The 18053-nt window shown below is 45.7% G+C and overlaps 2 protein-coding genes across 4 annotated transcripts; both read left to right on the top strand.

Moving 5' to 3' along the window:
* The first annotated feature begins 66 nt into the window (after nucleotides 1-66).
* LOC117843332 (small ribosomal subunit protein mL104 (rPPR9)) lies at nucleotides 67-3840 on the top strand. The gene is made up of 2 exons (XM_034723901.2): nucleotides 67-1586; nucleotides 3430-3840. Exon 1 carries the CDS (start codon nucleotides 118-120, stop codon nucleotides 1573-1575), a length of 1458 nt encoding a protein of 485 aa, XP_034579792.1. The 5' UTR covers nucleotides 67-117; the 3' UTR covers nucleotides 1576-1586; nucleotides 3430-3840.
* A 2293-nt stretch (nucleotides 3841-6133) lies between these two features.
* Nucleotides 6134-12013, top strand: LOC117843333 (probable 6-phosphogluconolactonase 2). 3 transcript variants are annotated; one of them, XM_034723903.2, is made up of 4 exons: nucleotides 6134-6283; nucleotides 8672-8908; nucleotides 9036-9171; nucleotides 11209-12013. In XM_034723903.2, exons 2-4 carry the CDS (start codon nucleotides 8724-8726, stop codon nucleotides 11737-11739), a joined length of 852 nt encoding a protein of 283 aa, XP_034579794.1. In that variant the 5' UTR covers nucleotides 6134-6283; nucleotides 8672-8723; the 3' UTR covers nucleotides 11740-12013. The 3 variants fall into 3 exon arrangements, with proteins under 3 accessions (XP_034579794.1, XP_034579793.1, XP_072147723.1); XM_034723902.2 differs by lacking the exon at nucleotides 6134-6283 and adding an exon at nucleotides 6320-6542; XM_072291622.1 differs by lacking the exon at nucleotides 6134-6283 and adding an exon at nucleotides 6590-7266.
* Nucleotides 12014-18053: the final 6040 nt, after the last annotated feature.

The following is an 18053-nucleotide window of genomic DNA, read 5'->3' on the forward strand; positions in this document are numbered from 1 at the left end:
CGTCCGATCTCAGATCGGCGCTTGACGTTGCCCTTGGCGCGTTTAGACCTCGCAGAGTAGACCCAGGAGCAAACCTCCCAAACCCTCCCCACTGCCCCCGATCTCAGCCGCTCCAAAATGTGGCGCCGCCACCTCCTCCGCCGCCTCCTCCTCCCATCTCCGGCCACCGGCGCCGCCGCAGCCACGCCCCCTTCTCCCTTCCTGCGCCACCTCTCCGCCTCCACTGCTCCCGCTCCGGACAACTCCCTCGCATCCTCCCTCGCGGCGGCACTCGCCGCGCTCTCCACGACCCCGCCGCCCGCCACCACCCCGGACGCCTACTTCTCGCTCCACTTCTCCGACGTGCGCCCCACCAACGCGCTCCTCGCCGAGGCGCTCGCGCTCTCCCCGCCCGCCAGCTCGCGCGCCGCTGCAGACCTCTTCCGCTTCCTCGTCCGCCGCCGCTCGCTACACCCCTCCGACGGCGCGCTCGCGCCCGTCGTCCGCCACCTCGCGCGCCGCCGCGACTTCCCCGCCGTGCGCGCGCTCATCCAGGAGTTCCCCACCGCGCTCGGGCCCGACACGCTCGACGCTTACCTCCACCAGCTCGCCAGAGCCGGCCGCCCCACGGACGCCGTCAAGGTGTTCGACGAATTGCCCGAGCAACTCCGTAACCGCGAGGCGCTCACTTCTCTGGTCTCCTCGCTTTCTGCTGAGGGCTTCCCTTCGCACGCAGAGCGTGCTGCCAAGAAGGTCGCCAATGAGATCTTCCCTGATGACAATATCTGCACTTTGCTGGTATCTGGCTATGCCAATGCTGGAAAGCTCGACCATGCGCTGAGGTTGATTGGTGAGACACGCCGTGGTGGGTTTCAGCCAGGTTTGGATGCATACAATGCTGTTCTTGATTGTGTCTGCCGGCTCAGCCGCAAGAAGGACCCACTGAGGATGCCCGTGGAAGCGGAGAAGTTCTTACTTGACATGGAGGCCAATGGCATTCCCCGGGATGCTGGGACATTTCGGGTGCTGATCACAAATCTTTGCAAGATCCGCAAGACGGAGGATGCCATGAATCTCTTCCGCCGAATGGGTGAGTGGGGATGCTCACCGGATGCTGACACGTACTTGGTGCTCATCAGGAGCTTGTACCAAGCTGCTCGTATTTCAGAGGGGGATGAGATGATGACGTGGATGCGATCTGCCGGATTTGGAGATAAGCTTGATAGGAAGGTGTATTATGGATTCATCAAGATCTTGTGTGGTATTGAGAGGGTTGAGCATGCCGTCAAGGTATTCCGTATGATGAAAGGATATGGGCATGCTCCTGGAGTAAAGTCGTATAGCTTGTTGATTGAGAAGCTGACTAAGCACAATTTAGGGGATCGTGCAAATGCACTGTTCAGGGAGGCAGTTGCACGCGGTGTAACTGTGGCACCAGGAGAGTATAAGATTGACAAGAAGTATGTGAAGGCAAAGAAGGAGAAGAAGGTGAAGAAGAGGCTCACTTTGCCGGAGAAGAAGAGATTGAAGAGCAAGAGGCTATACAAGCTCAGAATGAGCTTTGTCAAGAAGCCCAGGCGGCGAATGCGGGCTTAAGCAAAATTTGGGTAATTTTTGTAGTCATGATGCTTTTATTGCACTTTTCATAATACTATCTTTGCTTAAGCATTTGCTGTGTGGATGGTGATAGTTCTGAGGACCAGTCCATCGTTTTATGTTAGTGGTTTATCCTGCATTGTATCTTACTTCATTGCTCTTGAACTATGAAAACACCATGGAATTTTGTGTTTCCGATGGTTCCTGTATGCAGATTCAGGACTGTATTAGAATCTTTTCTTTTATACCATTCTACTTAAAGATGGTTGTCGTAAGCCTAGTCTCTTTATGAATGTGTGGAAGACAAGCTCTAATTAATGCACCAATATGATACTGAGTAAGCTGTTAAGTCAAGAATTATAGGCAGGAAGAATTCTTTGGAACCAAGGAAGTTAACAAGTACTATCCCAAAGTAGCAGGTAGTTTCACTTGAATTGGATTGCACAACTTGTTTCATTTCTATGACCCAGTAACCAGTAGATCAGCCATGGATTCCCAATAACTGGTAGATGAGTCAGAGTCTTTGCAATTTTGGTATTCTAACATTGTTTTTCTTGCCCTTTTCTTCAAACTGGCTATTTTTCTCGTTTGTTTAGTCCACTGAAGCAGTTGCATAGATAACTGCCACATTCAAAATGACTTATAGTTAAGTGCAGATATTTGATAAAATAAATACATGATATTTCATGGAAGGCAATGTGCACTACTTACAAATACCAAAATTCCTGAACCTACTTTTTGTAAGGACTGTGGGTACATGCAAATCTAAAAACATTTGAATACACAAAAGGCGTTAAACTTGCTTCATTGTTCCTTATCCAAGGTTATCATGCCTCTCTGCCTGCAAAAAGCCAGCACACACTGGAATTGTCTTAATCATTTTTAATTTTTCATTTTTCCTGCGGTCCAGTCTTCCACTGAGTAACATTTTACATCATAGCAACTCCATCTCAACATTTTTCAAATCAGTTTGTTTGACTTGTGTGGCTTTGGTTCCAGTTATGGACCTTTCCCTATGAAACAAAATTAGCTGCAGTGCTCAAGTCACGCTGCACTGTGAAATACATCTTATGAATGACTCCATCATGCGTTGCAAAGGTTGCTCTGACACATACAGACTAGACCTAGTCCTGCTGGTGTTCTGATATATATTATCATGACTGGAGCATATTCCAATATTCCATACTGTAAGAGTGCTAATCTGTATCAATTTTTTTAAGTTTCCCTTTGGCACTAGAGCATATTCTGACCTACCTGTTTAGAATGTACTTAGACCCACCACTACATGTAGGCTCCAACTTTATGTATTGTATCATATCATGAACTGAGCTTTACGAACCTGGCTTCTCAGTTCTCACCATCCAAGCTAGTGCCTCTCACTAACTGAACCATCATATTTGGATTAGGGACATCTAAAGTCTTGAACATATGGAATATGCTCTGGTCATGACATGTTCCTTGACCTTAATTTTGCATATTCTTTATCAGAATTCTGAAGTGTCAAACATAATCACCGTGTTTATGAAGTTGCAAGTGCTCAACTCATGTGTGTGACTTTGTTTGATAGAGGCAACACTATTATATGCCTGCCGATAGCTTATGTTACTAGATAAATGAGAATCATATACTGTACCAGAGGCCAATATCACTATCTAGGGGTTTTTCCTATCATCTCATCTATTTGATTCTAGTTTGACGTGATTTTATTACTCACAGCAGAAATTCGCAGCATTGCCTGTGACATTAAGGATTTAAAAGTTTTTTCTATTTGTTTCAAGTGATTTTTTCTTGTAAACTAAACTACCTATAATCTTTCTGCAACTGTGTTACTAATCGTTTGTAATTATGCATCAGTTTGGTTGGAGCGGATGATCATGGGAAGGGTTGAAGGGAAACATCATTGCTAGTAGAGTTACAATCCAGAAGGTCATAAAATTGCTGTCCTTGACTTGTGCCTGCCATTGTGAGTGGCTATCCAACAGCAATGTTTTCCAATGTTAGGGGCTTCGTATGGTTTCATTTTCAGTTGACGGATTGGTGGTTCTGCTGATGTTTGGTGCAACACCTTGCATTACATCAGCATAAATAATGTACCATTTCACTTCTTTTTATTTACCCTTCTGGTGATGTTCTGTACACCCTAGTTCTTCATAGAAAGCATTGGAATTAGGCATCAGCCGAATGCCCAAAACTAACCGGGCCACATCTTGCTAAAGAACGGTTACTGTTTCCCCCTTTTTTATGCCTGGAAATTTGTTCTTCCAATGTATTCGAGTGCTTGAGCTTCTACATGAACATCACCTGTTTTCACTCGCTGGAAAATGAAATGTTCTGCACACCTGATCGATTTCTTCACGTCACGTCAGAGTTTAGGTCTCGGCAATTGGGGGTTGCACTGCCGGGACCGGGATGTGCAGGAACAACTGAAGAGATCACGGTGCACACTCACATGCATAGAGACCCGTTCCTTTCCCAGATTTCCATCAGGTAGGTATGACTTTTTTTTTCGTCTGTGCAACTTTATACACCTGGTTTGCGTGCACTGGTTCCTCTTTTCTTGAGCTCTCATTTCATAAACCAATCTCGGATCAAGCTGCGATCATCCACACTATTATAGATTTATAGAGGGTCTCTCTCTTTCACACACTTGGAGATAACATAGACTATGGGCTTCTGGGACCCTTTGCCCCTTGTCTCCATTGGCGTAGCCTGATCTCTGATGCACCCAACAAGTGCTTCACTTAAATGAGTGGCAACCTAAAATGATGTGTGCAAAAGACTAGCAAAATAAAAAAAAATGTTTTCCACCTGATATACAACTAAATATCCATCAGTGTCTATCGGAATTCTTGTGTGACATATTTTACCCTTGTGCGTTCTAAAAAGATCCCTGAGAAATGCAAGGTGCCGCAGCGAAGAAATTTGTCCCCTGAGAAATGAAGAAAATTTTGGTGGCTGCTGGTTGTTTATGCAAATCTAGGCGAGGTGATAACGAGTTCCTGTGTGCCCAAATTTGTCGATTTTTTAGACGCTGCAGTGAGGAATTTGACAGGCCACCAACCTTGGACCCTGCCCATGGTGCCCCCCGTCGCCTCTGTGCCACGACCCAAATCCAGGCAGCCGTTTCCTGTGCATAAATGGACAGCAGTGGAGCTGACAGCGAAGGATATGGCCGGGAATTATTGGGGGTCACACATCATGTCCTTTCCAACGCGATCCCTCTTATCAGAAACAGGCTCTCCCTGCGTGCCCCTGACCTAAAACATTGCCTGATTCGCCGCTATCTTGTTGCCTCTCCGTTTGGGTTGGGTGGTGATCGGTGTCTGGTTGTTGAGCTCCCAAGAATTGGAGTTGCAGTTGCCTTGGAAATCTGTGGTCTTGCCGGCGCTGCCATCTGCCAGTGAGCAAAGCCAACCGATGGCTGTCAAGTTGAAAATGTTGCAGTGCCCAATCAGATGGATGGAAGATGACAGCTTTCATGCTGTAAGCTACGCGGCTGGCTGGGACACGCAAGCTTGAGAATGATACGTCGGTCCAGAGTTGTTCTCCTGTTCACCTGCGAGTCTTGATTGGTGGAGCCACGTAGGCTGGAGGAACGCTAAGCTCGTGCGTCAGGCCTGTTCGTTTCAGCTTATAAGCCGGCTCAAAAGCTGAAACGGCTGATTTATTGTGAGAGGAAAACACTGTTTGATGGCTGATAAGCTGGCTGAATAAGCTGAAGCGAACAGGTCCAGCTTGGAACGATTTGTGTTTTCTTGGTCCCCCAAACTTTGTGGCCTTTCATGATGATGAGTAAGTTTGTGGCAGTACAGTATAAAAGGACCCCAGTTTGAGGATAAAGATCAGCAGATGCATCCCGATCAGCTCACCTGAAACACACAAACAAGTACTGCCTGCAAATTGCAACTGATGCCATCTTTAATTATCGCCTTTTCTGAAAGCAAATTCGGGGCGAGGTAGGTAGGCATTGGCACGTAGGCACAGCTGTTCATTGCGCTGTGGGTGGGATCACGAAGCGAGCGGGTCAGATTTGTACTACTAGCGCTAGCGCTAGCGCCGTGTAAAGATTTGGGGTAGGGTCGCATCAAAGGCAGTGGACCTTCCTCTTTCACCCTCCCTCCCTCCATGGTCCATGATGCTATCTGCAATGGCTCTTCGCCATCCTCTGCGTCAGTTGCAGATGAAGACAGCAGCTCAATCGTTTTCTCCAAAAAGATGAGGAGGACCGCGTGCGCCCCCCTGCAACTTGCGTGATTTTATCGGCTCGATGCCAACTGACAAAGCGCTCCCTCTACCCCCCCGGTAGATTCCGTTGCTGAAAGCCATTAAATTTGCTAGTGATTTGTCTGCAGATGAATGGGGTCGACTGTTACATGGATGTTTACAGGAAGATCAAGGGGTAATCCACATGTACCAGGAGATGAAATGACGAGGCTGGCTGGCAGGTAGGGAAGCTGGGGTAGCGATAAGGATGAGAGGGCAGCCGCACGTGCGCGGCAGCTCGACAGATGGACGCAACCAAAATTTTATAATCCCTCCGGGAACAGAAGGATAAAGCCACATCTACAGTAGAGTGGAGACTTCGCAGACCCAGAGGCAAAGAGCGGAGGAGAGATGGAATAAAAAAAAGAGGGAGAGCAGGAGAAGCGCGCACATAACCCGCAAAGGCAGAGAAGTGCAGGGGAGAATTCGTTCAGATCAAAACAAGGTGTCGTCTTCTTCCTCCCCCTCCTCCTGATGTCGACGTCCACCCCCGATTTTCCTTTTCTGGTTTTAATATTTGTCGCCAGCAATTCTGTACGCAATACGTCAAGCGAAAAGATCGTACGTATGTATGCGTATGTGTGTGTGTGTGTGTGTGTCTGCGCTTCCTTGCTTCCCCTGGCTTCTTTTATTCCCCCTCCTTTGTTCGCTTGCGGCTTCGGGACAGGAGGAGGCGGGGCAGGGCGAGTGAATGCACAGTTCCGGTGAGTTCTTGGAACCCGACCGGGCTCTTCTTGATTCGTTTCCGCCCCGTGATCTTAGGGTTGGTTCTTGGTTTGGGCGCTACTCGGGGTGGGGGCGATTTGTCCGGCGCGCAGTCGCCACGAACTGGAATTCTTCCTCTTCCTCGTCAGCCTCGTGCTGTTCCTGACGGATCGTGTTTTCTTGGCACTACCTGATAGAACATTGATAGGAAAATGCGGCCGAATTGTTTGTTAATTCATAGAGTGTGGTTTTGTTGCTGGTATGGGTTTTTAGGTAATGCGGCTTGGTGCGCGTTCTAGTCGATCGAAGATTGGATTTTTTTTTTTCGGGGCAGGATTGCGCGTTCTTGATCCGTCTGGTTTTTGTCCGGGGAGTGCGCCCGCCATGACCATATCCGATTTCTTTTGGGTTCTTTTCCTCGGGAGAAAGTACGCGAGCAATGGGGCCAAAGGCAGCAGCTTTTTTTCAGTCTTCAGCATCTATACTGCAATGGATTGTTCCCCCGCAGTGCTTCTGCTTCCTTTTCACTTTTATTAGCAGTAAAGTAGTATTTGAGTGCTTTTGTTGGGATTGAAAAAAAAGCATTGGAATCTTTGAACTGTTCTCATCTCAAATGATGGCTACTAGAGCTTTCAGTTGCAACTGTCCGTTCCTTATTGCTAGTCATTCAGTTCTGTCCAGAGCTCTTTCAGCTTTCTCCATTCCTTCAGCAGAACAAGAAAGGCAACTTCTGGTCTTTTATTCGCAATTTTTGTGTTCTTTGAGTATGTGTTACTGCTTGTATGTGAATACTATCTGTAATGCTGATAGCTCTCTGTCTACTGTGCAATTTCGCCTCTGTATTTAGTATGATACCTTTAGAGCTTCAGTTTTAATCTGATGCTTTGAACTTAACGGAGTATCATTTTTGTAGTTTTTACTGTTCTCAGATTTAGTTATGCAATTGGCTTTCGAGCCTTCGGCCCACAAGAGGCAATTTGTAGCTGGATGTTGAATACGTTGTTTTGCAGAGATACATCTGATCGGGTTTCAGGCTTCAGCTATTAACGTGAAATAGGCAGCCAGCAAGACTTCCATATACAGCAATAGGAGACTTCCCTTCCCCTAAAATTCATACTGAAACGTCAAAGCTATAATTAATTAAGGCAATAATAGATCCACAAGTTTTATCTTCTTTCTTATGGGTTATTCAATCCAGCTAGATTTCTGTCACAATCATATTACACACTCAAATTTATGATCCCCAAATTGACGCGATGCAATCATACATGTTCAGTTTTTTAGGTGCTTTAATGTTGCGTGCAAAATCTTTGCTACAATACTTATTCCTTTTGGGCCTTTGGTCAAGGTCTACAAAACGTAGGAGTAGCTTTTTAATCATTTACAACTAGCAAGTTGGTGTTTTAATTTTTAGTTGTGCTCGAAATGTTTAGAAGCGAAACATAACATTTATAAGGATAACATATTAAAGAATGCAGCAAAAGGAACCAGCATACCAGTTTCTAGATGCATGTTGTGCTACCAGTTTTCTCGATTGTTTTTCTTCTGCATTCTAGAGAGAAGCACCCTATAGTAATATTTTTATTGCAGTTTTATTGCAGAGCAGCTTCATAATTCTGGAGTAAATGTGTCTTGTTTTGAACATGTTCTGTAATGAACAAGAATATTAGCAAAAGGCCCTCTGATGTCACCCTTTCTCTTAGATTGGCTAGCAGAGACAATGTTATGCTTCAATAGTTTTACTGCTATTAAAGGGGCCATAACTCATGTGATATTAGGCTGGGTAAGCATAGGTATAGAATGTCCTCCGTTTTCTAACATTTTGGTCCCTTCTTGGCCAGAAACAATAAACAAAATGGTATTTGTGTTGGGAGTGTTAGAGTTAGAGCAATAGTCTATGGTTGGCCAGAATGTTGCGACTTCTACTGTAGGTACTATAGACGTACAAGTTAGAGAACTAAAGTCTGCATTTTGCAAGCTTTCTTATATTCTAATGTTAATTGGATCACTTCTTCTGAATCTATTTCTTCTTAATATATTGATATGCAGCTCTCCTGCGTGTTCGTGGAAAAAAAAACTTCTTCAGAATCTACTTGTGTTGTTAATTTGCCACTACTTCTTTCTGCAGGAATATTTTGGTGCGATAGTAACTTGATATAGAGTTCTAGATCAAAGAAGCAATGGAAAGGGAATCAGCTACCACATATGAGCCAAAAAGGAACAGTGAAATAAGGGTTTTTGAGAGTTTTGATGATATCTCAACAGATCTGGCTGAGTATATCTCACAAATTTCAGAAATTTCTGTCAAAGAAAGGGGATACTTTGCTATTGCCCTATCTGGAGCCCCCCTAGTCAGTTTTTTGTGGTAATGCTATTTCCTCAGCTTTATTAACTAACATATTCTTTTGATTATTGTTTGCACAAGAAGTGCCAACAGCCCAACACAGTTCATATTCCTATACCTGAACTTTCACTCTTTCAATTACTACAAGGAAACTTTGTGAAGCCCCATACAACAAGACCCTGGATTGGTCCAAATGGTACATCTTCTGGACTGACGAACGTGCTGTAGCAAAGAATCATGCTGAGAGTAACTATAAGCTAACAAAAGAAGGATTCCTCGCCAAGGTATGTGAACTGAATATACCATTCCTTTTCTGATTCCTTTTTGACCTGCAGGCAGCCTAAAATAAAGCTTATGCACAAATTCAGTGTTTTGTTTATTAAGATTTGTTATTTTGTATTCACTTGTTGATGTCTGTCACCTACTTTCTGCTTCGTTGAAAAATGAGCTGATTTGGCTTCCTTTTATTTATTGTTCTGTACCAACCAGATGGCGGTTGTATCTATACTGATGGTTCTCCTTGTTGCTTCCACTAATATTATTTTTCCCTCTGCATACCTAAACAATGAAAAGTTTATTCACTGAAATAGGATGTCAAAAAATTCTTACAGTACAAGTTTAACAGCTGAAGTGAGTATGTCTTGTCATTTAAAACCTGAAACGCTATGTGTTTTGTAGTCAGAAGTCTGATGTTTTGGTGCCCACCTGTCTATGATCTGGTTGGTTTTTTCGTTATTGAGGGATTCTTTTTTTTTCCTGCCAAATGATATACTATTTGATGCTAGTCTGTTTTTGCTCTTTGCTTCCTTATTTTGGGTAATATTTTGATGTTTTTTGTGTGGAAATAATCATTGATATTATTTTAGTCTTAAAAGTGCTGTCTGAACTTCAGCTCCACTTGTGTTAAATCAACCAGCAGTTACGATGAACTTTTCCTTTACATTATACTTGTCCACCTCGTTGAGGCTACAACCATGGAAGTAGACTGTAAAGAACCGACAGAGCAAGCACATACTTGTATCATACCTGAATATTTGTTGTTCTGGTTACTGATAAGAGTGGACTTTTTTTTGTCTAGCTCTGTTTGAGATCTGAGTGTTTTTATTCTCTATTGTTGGTATGTACTGCATGTTATAAAATACTACCATATAAATTTTATTGACACGGTACTCAACGGATTATCTAGGATTATATGACTGACCTGTGGATTTCTTTTTTTTTCATTTTTTCTTGTTTCAACCAAATGTTAGGAGTATTTGGTCATTTCATTTCAGGCTTCAGAGCAACAAGGCTTAAAATTAGTTGTTGAGAGGACCAGCCAGTGGGAGTCTTAGATAATCAAGAATTCCCTGTTCTTTATTGCAATGAATTGTTCAAAGAAAGAGCAGGTCAAGAGTAGCGGTATATATTAGCTCAAAATCTGTGTTGCTAACATTCAGTCTCCTATCATTCTCATTCGGCCATATCCATTTTCCTTTCTTGTTACAATAAAGAATAATGCCAATTGAAAGTAGAACACATTTTTAGGTAGATTTTACACCTTAGACACTGACTGTTGGTCTGGATGGGTGCTACACCTTATCATTTGATGTGTCATGTTCTGGTAGTCTGATATTTTCACACTTCAGACAATGCTATATCCTTTGCCAACTTGGGGATGGGGGACAGATTAAGGCTGCCTAACTACTGACTTAATAGCTTCATGTTCAGCTACTCCGGAAGCACCCTGCACCAACCACACATTTTCATAGCTTCTGATTATTGCCCATTGTCAGACTAAAAACTCGTTGAAATGGTTTCTTATTGCAACAGAATAACTGCACTCAGCTGAGCTCCTCCTTGAACCAGTCTCATTATATGTGTAGATTTCTTGATTCCATTTTTCTAGACTAAAATATTACTCAATTCGATCTTAACAAAATTCAGTTTAACTTGTTGAATTTTTTTCCCTGCTATTGTCCTTACCCTATTATTTTGTCTAGTTTGTGTGCCCATTTAAATCTTTAGAGAGCACATATGCCTAAATAGCCTGTTATGCTAGTGTCACTGTTGCATGAGACTTCTTCGAGCATGTCATGTTCTTATGTGTCGAGTCTTTGATTATATGTATCTGTTCCATGTTATTCCCATTCTTGCCATTTCAGTTACACTGATTCCACATTCAACTTATGTTGGCACCAAGAATCAAATAAGTGGATAAGATGCAGTTGTTAGTGTCGCATTTATGATGGTTGCTGCTGCTGCTGCTGATTATGGGTTAGAATCTTGCAATGCATCCTTTTGCCGAGTTAACTATTTGACATATTTGAATTGTCTTACAGGTACCTATTCTTAATGGCCATGTCTACTCCATAAATGACAATGCCACAGTGGAGGATGCAGCAACAGACTACGAATTCGTCATCAGGCAGCTGGTCAAGGTCCGGACAATCGGGGTCTCAGAGAGCAACGACTGCCCCAAGTTTGATCTCATCCTCCTTGACATGGGCTCTGATGGTCATGTGGCCTCGCTGTTCCCCAACCACCCTGCCCTTGAGCTGAAAGACGACTGGGTCACCTACATCACTGACTCCCCGCAGCCTCCACCCGAGAGGATCACCTTCACTCTCCCAGTAATCAACTCGGCTTCCAACATAGCGATAGTGGCTACTGGCGACGACAAGGTGAAGGCCGTGCACTTAGCGGTTTCTGACGGCACTGAAGGTCCTGATGCTCCCGCGTTGCTGCCTGCAAGAATGATCCACCCGACGGACGGGAAGCTGGTGTGGTTCCTGGACAAGGCCGCGGCAGCATCCCTCGAGGCTAACAACGGTGATGCCTCCTACGACGAGCATGCCGAGTACCGACTTTGAAGATCCAAGGTCGTTTTGCCGTGAATGAGTGGAGGCGTGTAAGTAGGCGGGTGGGATGGAAGATGCTGGGTGCCCCGTTTTAGCTCGATATACTTGTAGTCTTGGCATTAATTTTGCCTAGGGTCTAGTTCCGGGAAATCAAAAATTGCCGTGGTCCTTTTGCCATGAGATGTGATTTAGAGCGAAGAAATGTGTATGCGATGTCGAGAGCAAAGGATGAGAACACCGGATTTTTAACTGTGATAGTATTATGCTATGCGCTGCATTCTATTTCTATCTAGCTGAAGTTAGATTCTTTAGTTTGTTGGTATTTGTTCTTGTGCATAGCACTCTTCTGTCTCAGCCTTCTGAGTATGTTTGCATCCGTACCCAGACTTGAGACACCAAAATTCTTTTGTTTGCAGCCGAATATGGGCTCATCAGGCTGTTTGCGAAACATTTCAAACTCATAGCAATCTTTCAAACTCATATGATTTTTTTAGGCTGTTTGTGGAGCATAACCATATCAGTTTTTTAAGATCATACTTGAAGTAGTTTTATTCCTGGCATTTAGCAATGCAATCAACCTTCCACCGTCATTTGGGTCGGGCAGCGTGGGTTGCTGGAGAGGCAGTTTGCCTGGCAGTGCTCATTCTTGTCCCAACACTTCTGCGGCTTCACGCTCATGCAGCAGTAGCATCGTTCATCACAATAAGGTGGTACGGCGCAAAATGTTACCTTAAACTTGCTCACATCTACTGTCAGAGACAGGAGTTCACCGCGGTAGCATTTGTAGCCCCTGCTGTGGTGGTAGGGTAGCAGTATGTTGCAGTATCAGTGCAAATGAACATAGATGGTTCGTAACATTAGTGAAAAGCTCGGTTCAGGAGGAGATGAGAGATCAAAGCGATGCATACTCACACTGGGCTACCAAAGTTAGGCATCCAAAGAGCACAACGAACAAGACAGTTATCATGCATGTACACCAGATCACTGCCACGGTTAACCTTCATATTGGTCGATAAACTTCTGCAGCATACGAGTCAAATTAAATGGGCACGGAGGGGTGGTAAAATCTTGCAGGGAGAAATGCTGATTCCAAAAATGTGTCGTGTAAACCGATCTGAACATTCGAAGTAGCAATTTAATCGATCATTTCCCTGTTTCTTAACTTATATGCAAGGGGTGGCTGACACGGTGTTCAGCTGCTAGGGGATTCGCATTGGGTGTTCAGCTGCTAGGGGATTCGCATTGGGTGTTCAGCTGCTAGGGGATTCGCATTGGGTGTTCAGCTGCTAGGGGATTCGCATTGTATCAGAGTTGAAAAAAAAAAGACAGGCAAGAATGAATCATCAGGCTAATATCTCATTGTATCTCAAGAGTGCATAAATGAATCAACGAAGCAGATATTAGCGTAAAAAAAAGATCAACTGCCACTATTAGTCAACGCTAGAAAAGAGCCCTGCTCCAACCTTTTCTCCGAAGAGCTCCTCCGATCCGATCCGATCCGATGCTTAGCATGCGGCGGCCCGAGGCAGGAGCGCTGCCGGCCTCTATGATCGCCTAGCCGCCTACGCAGGAATGGGACGATGGACCAGAGTGCAGCTGGCAGGGTCACTAGGCAAGGAATTTATATGGCCTTTAATCTTGTGCTTTGGATGAAAAACAGTAGGAAATGGTAGGAAACGATATCGTTCATGAAGAAACGATTCCGTAGTTGCGGTTGCAATTTAATAACGTTGCTGAAAGAAATTACGCAAAACAAATTCTATATACGGTAAGGATCGGAAATGGTAACAAAAACTATATGATTCTCAATGATTGGGAGTTTCCATCGCTGCTTTCATTCTTTGAGCACAGACTGTTCTATGATTCCATTATCAATCCAAGCACGCAACGGATACGCTTTCAGTTGTAAGCAAAATGCCTCTGACGTGCCGCGTCCCCGTCAGCTCAGGGCTCCTCATTTCTTGGCCATTCCACCTCCAGCTCCTCCGACGAGTTTCTGATCACTCTTTCGATGACTGATGGGAGGAGTACTAAGCTGTTTGTCAGAGCGGCTCTGCCATCTTTGGATTTCCTGTTTTGGCATTCCTTCCGCAGGTCTTCGATCTCTCTGCAGTGGAGCATGGGCTCCTGGCTTCCTCCGGCTTCTCTCTCGTTTTGTTCCTCTTGCCCCCTCCTCTCTCCTGGTGGGCGGTGGCCGGCTCTTCTCCTGGCATGGCCCTTGGGAAGTTTAAGGATTAAGGTTAGGGCACGCCTTGGCTCTTAATAGTTCCATGTCCAGCTACTCCGGAAGCACCCTGCACCAACCACACATTTTTACATACAACACACAACCTCATCTTTCTTGCGGCAGTTTGTTTATCACCACCGGCCATGGTACGCTACCACAAACTTGCTTCCATGGCTTGTCGACTGCCGTGCAGTTCTTCTTCCTTCATCTCTAGCGGTTCCCCAATCCCTATTGTCATGTTTGTTGGATGACGCCAGCCTCCGGTCTAGGTGCCCCCACGTTACTGACTAGTACTACTTTTTTTGTTGCCCAATGCCCATGCATGATGCATTGCTAGAGAAAACTCTCGCCTCGCGATATAACCCATATATAACTCTAAACCTAACATGACAAGGTGACGATGGTGAGCAGTAGCAGCGCATGGCAAAGAAAGTGAAAGAAGATGCTGACTCCACGCGTGGACCATAATATACACATATTACTTTGGTTATTGCTAACTCGCGTGAATGTCAAATAGGTAAAAGTCATGCTCATGCCACCTAGTTGTTCTGCATAAGGATGGCTCTCCACTGATGCTGCACCTTCTCAAAGGTGATGTGGCCGGAGGGTTCTTTATCATCCAGACCCTTCTCAGACTACTGCTTGGACCAGTGGAGCCAGGATTTAATATTAGGGGGCCAAGAAGAATCATTCAGACTGTATGCGGTAAACATCTAGATAGAAAATCATGAACTCATATAATGTAAATTAATTCATTTAGATCCAGGTCATCCATTTCATCTAAGCTACTAATTTTTTGCTAAAATCTAATACTACTCCATAAGTTAATTGAAAAGTGCATAATTTAATCAACTATTTGTGCAAATCAAATTTCCTAATTAGTGCTGGCATCGAGCATTGGGAGTGGGGGCATGGCCCCTGCCAGCCCCCCTTGGCTCCGCCACTGGCTGAGACCGCCATCTGCATCAGCTCATACGTGCCTATCGAACAGCACCGGTACGGAATACTACCAACACGAATAGTGAAGTAATCATACCGGCTCCTCTAACCTATCTTCAGACCTCTCGTTGCTTGAGCTCTCTTGCGCTCTGCTAGGTGTGAAAGGTTCTGGCTCCTGATCCCCCGAACTTCTCTACAGTGTGATTGTAATGCTTGGGACTTCTCCATCTTATTTGCAAGAATGTTTCCACGTTTGATAACCATGATAGAAAGTGCATTGGGTTAACTTTGGTCATCTTGGCAAATATGAAGGCACATAGTAAGAAGGGAGCTTTACAATATGTGAGGTGACAGAAGTGCTATGTTATGTGTTTTTTAATTACCCATTTTTATGTTTGATTTTTGTGCTGTTTTTTTCTCGTTGTGTATTGGTCATCACTAGAATGCACCAATTTACACTTCTTTTGTTAGACTGGCCTAATAATGTATTGATTCCAGTGGCGGAACCAGGCCACCCCGGCAGTCCAAGCTCCAAACGTAATCACAAGAACCCAAGTAGCAGGGAGGCAGAACAGACAGCTGCATGAACCAGAACTAAGCAATCCTAGTAGGACCTGAGTGATCCTCAGAGGATGGAAATTCATTGTCAAACTCAAGTCTCTCTATTGAGAATATTTTTTATTTTTAAACTTTTTTCAAATAAAATATTCTAAAAATAACCGGCCTGAAACCATATTTACCTGACCCTTTTGGTCGCGCCGACGCCAACGCCAATGCATGTGGCGTGACAAAGTGCGCCATGTTGGAGCGTATCGAGGGGTCTACCGGCACATATTCCACGTGGCAAGCTTGTGCCACTACCGTCGACGTGACAGCAGTGTCTTATCGTGCCAACCAGAGTGGTGTGACAAGCTCCCACATTGGAAAAATCATCATATCTTTATCATACGAATTCGGATGAAGATAATTTTTATATGAAAATTGTAGCTCTTGATGAGACTTACGACTTTATAGTTTTAAATTTTAAAAAAATTATTAAGATGCTTAAATAAATGATATAAAAATTAGGCAGCATATTAAGCACCACTCTGGTTGGGTGCTTAATAGGCTGTCTAAATTTTAGATCACTTATTTAAGCATCTTAATGACTTTAAATGGAAAAAGCTGTTGCTCGTTCCCCGGTTTTCACGTGGCCCACCCAGTTCACGGTTCGTCAAAAGGCTGTACGCGCATAACCAGCCCAAACAGCATGCGTGTTATGGGCTGGAAGGAAGGGGCCGGCCCAGAAGCTAATTTCTCGCGGACCCGCCCCACACGCGCCGCCGGCCCAACACCGTTCGCGTGTCTGTCATTGTCGGCGACGCGGGCCTTATAGCACTGTAGCACAATGTAGCGTTTCGTTTGTATTTATGAATTATTATTCAAACATTGACTAATTAGGCTCAAAAGATTCGTCTTGCAAAGTACAATAAAACTGTGCAATTAGTTTTTAATTTCGTCTATATTTAGTACTCCATGCATGTACCGCAAGTTTAATATGATGGGGAATCTTCTTTTTACATAGTATCAAAGTTAGGAGTCAAGAGCGAACTAAACAAATGCCGCGGTTGCGGCGCGCAGCACACGGGACGCGCACGGGGACCATTGCGAGCCGTATCGTGGCGGCGTGGCCGCGCCGCTGCTAATTAGCTCTCGCCGTCTTGCGGAACCAGAAGCGGGGGGGAGCCGTGGGCCGTGGAAAACTGAAAATTGGGCTAGCGCGTACTCCTAGTCCTAGACTGAGCGTGTGGTGGCCGATGCTGCTGACTCAAGTGAACAAATGTCACATCTCTCCTGTTCCGGTCGCCGCCTTTTCGGTAGATCCCCTGGCCCCGCAGGCCGCAGACCAGTGCAGCCGCCCGCCGTGCGCCACACCCGCTTGACCAAGGCACCACGGAGTCGCCGCCGCCGCGTCCGCAGCACATCGCCCGCCGGGGCATCCAACTAGCGCGCACAAAACCAGTTCACTCCCAGCTGTGAACCTGTGATCGCCAGCAGGCTGGAACTGTGGCCGAGGACCACGACCGCAGCCTCCTCCACTGGTGGCGCACGAAACCTGTGGGGGATGTGCGCGCCGCCTGCCTTGCGCCCCGGGTCACACGATCCGCCCGCCCGCGGCTTCAAGCTGTTGGCTGTCGCGCTCCCGAGGCCACGCTTTGCGTTCCGCCGCTGGTTGCTTCGCCGGCCGGCTCGCTCATGCTCATGGAGTCATGTGCCCTGCTCTGGCTGGCTGCCTGGCTGGACGCCTGGATCTTGGTTGTCATGAGACCCGCGTGCGCCGTGAGGCGGCGCGTTTCGTCCAGAAGCTTCCGGCCTCTCCTGCCGTGTTCCATACCGTGCCCGCCAAGCCAACCGAGATCAAAGCCCGGGTGCTGTGCTCCTACGGCCAATCTCCTCCTGTTCCGGCAGGCACATGCACACGGTCAGACAGCATGCGCCAATCCACGGAATAGGAACTGTCCAGCTGGAGCTGCCCCGGATGTATTTGGGGATAATTGGAAAACGAGGTCCAGATCAAGGCGGCGCTGTCCTGAACGTTTCTGACCCCGATTCATTTACCTGAAAATCTACTCATTCTGTAAGCCGCAGGCCGGCCAAAGAAAATGCAGGTAGCTATCGCGATATCCCGGGCGGATCGATATCTTAGTGCCCGGCCTGACCGTCACCAGGAAAAGATTACGCACGCCCAGCTCCAGCGGCCGGCGTTGTTAGTCTCCTACGGGAAAAGCGGCTTTTGTCACGGAAAAGTGATGGGTATTTTCGGAGTGAACGGAGCACTAGTGGTGAGAACCTACCGAGATGACAGGGATGGGTCCCTTTTGACACCATCGGATGATTAACCGCCAAGGAAACGAAGGCCTGAATTCAACCCCAACTGCAAATCGGACGCAGGTTTCAGCCAGGATGTGCCCAAAATTTATCGATTAACACTGCGAAAAAAATAGAATATGAGCGCAATTTTCACTTCTAGTATTTTCTAAAAACCCAGGTCGGAAACATAAAAGCGAAGGAGAGAGTGGGAGAAGGGGCAAAAAAGGAGAGGACACAGCTGGCAGTGGCAGTGATGGTTCTCTATCTAGAAGGGGTCTAGCTTTGTTGCAGTTTGCACTCCCCTAGAAGG

The sequence above is a fragment of the Setaria viridis genome, chromosome 2, assembly GCF_005286985.2.
Source record: "Setaria viridis chromosome 2, Setaria_viridis_v4.0, whole genome shotgun sequence".
NCBI lineage: Eukaryota > Viridiplantae > Streptophyta > Magnoliopsida > Poales > Poaceae > Setaria > Setaria viridis.

Bases quoted from the DNA above. Each gene is read 5' to 3' on its own strand.
- LOC117843333 (XM_034723903.2), top strand. From the start codon at position 8,724: ATGGAAAGGGAATCAGCTACCACATATGAGCCAAAAAGGAACAGTGAA. The intron at 8,909-9,035 runs GTAATGCTATTT...AATTACTACAAG, and splicing joins CCCCTAGTCAGTTTTTTGTG to GAAACTTTGTGAAGCCCCAT. The intron at 9,172-11,208 runs GTATGTGAACTG...ATTGTCTTACAG, and splicing joins AAGAAGGATTCCTCGCCAAG to GTACCTATTCTTAATGGCCA.
- LOC117843332 (XM_034723901.2), top strand. From the start codon at position 118: ATGTGGCGCCGCCACCTCCTCCGCCGCCTCCTCCTCCCATCTCCGGCC.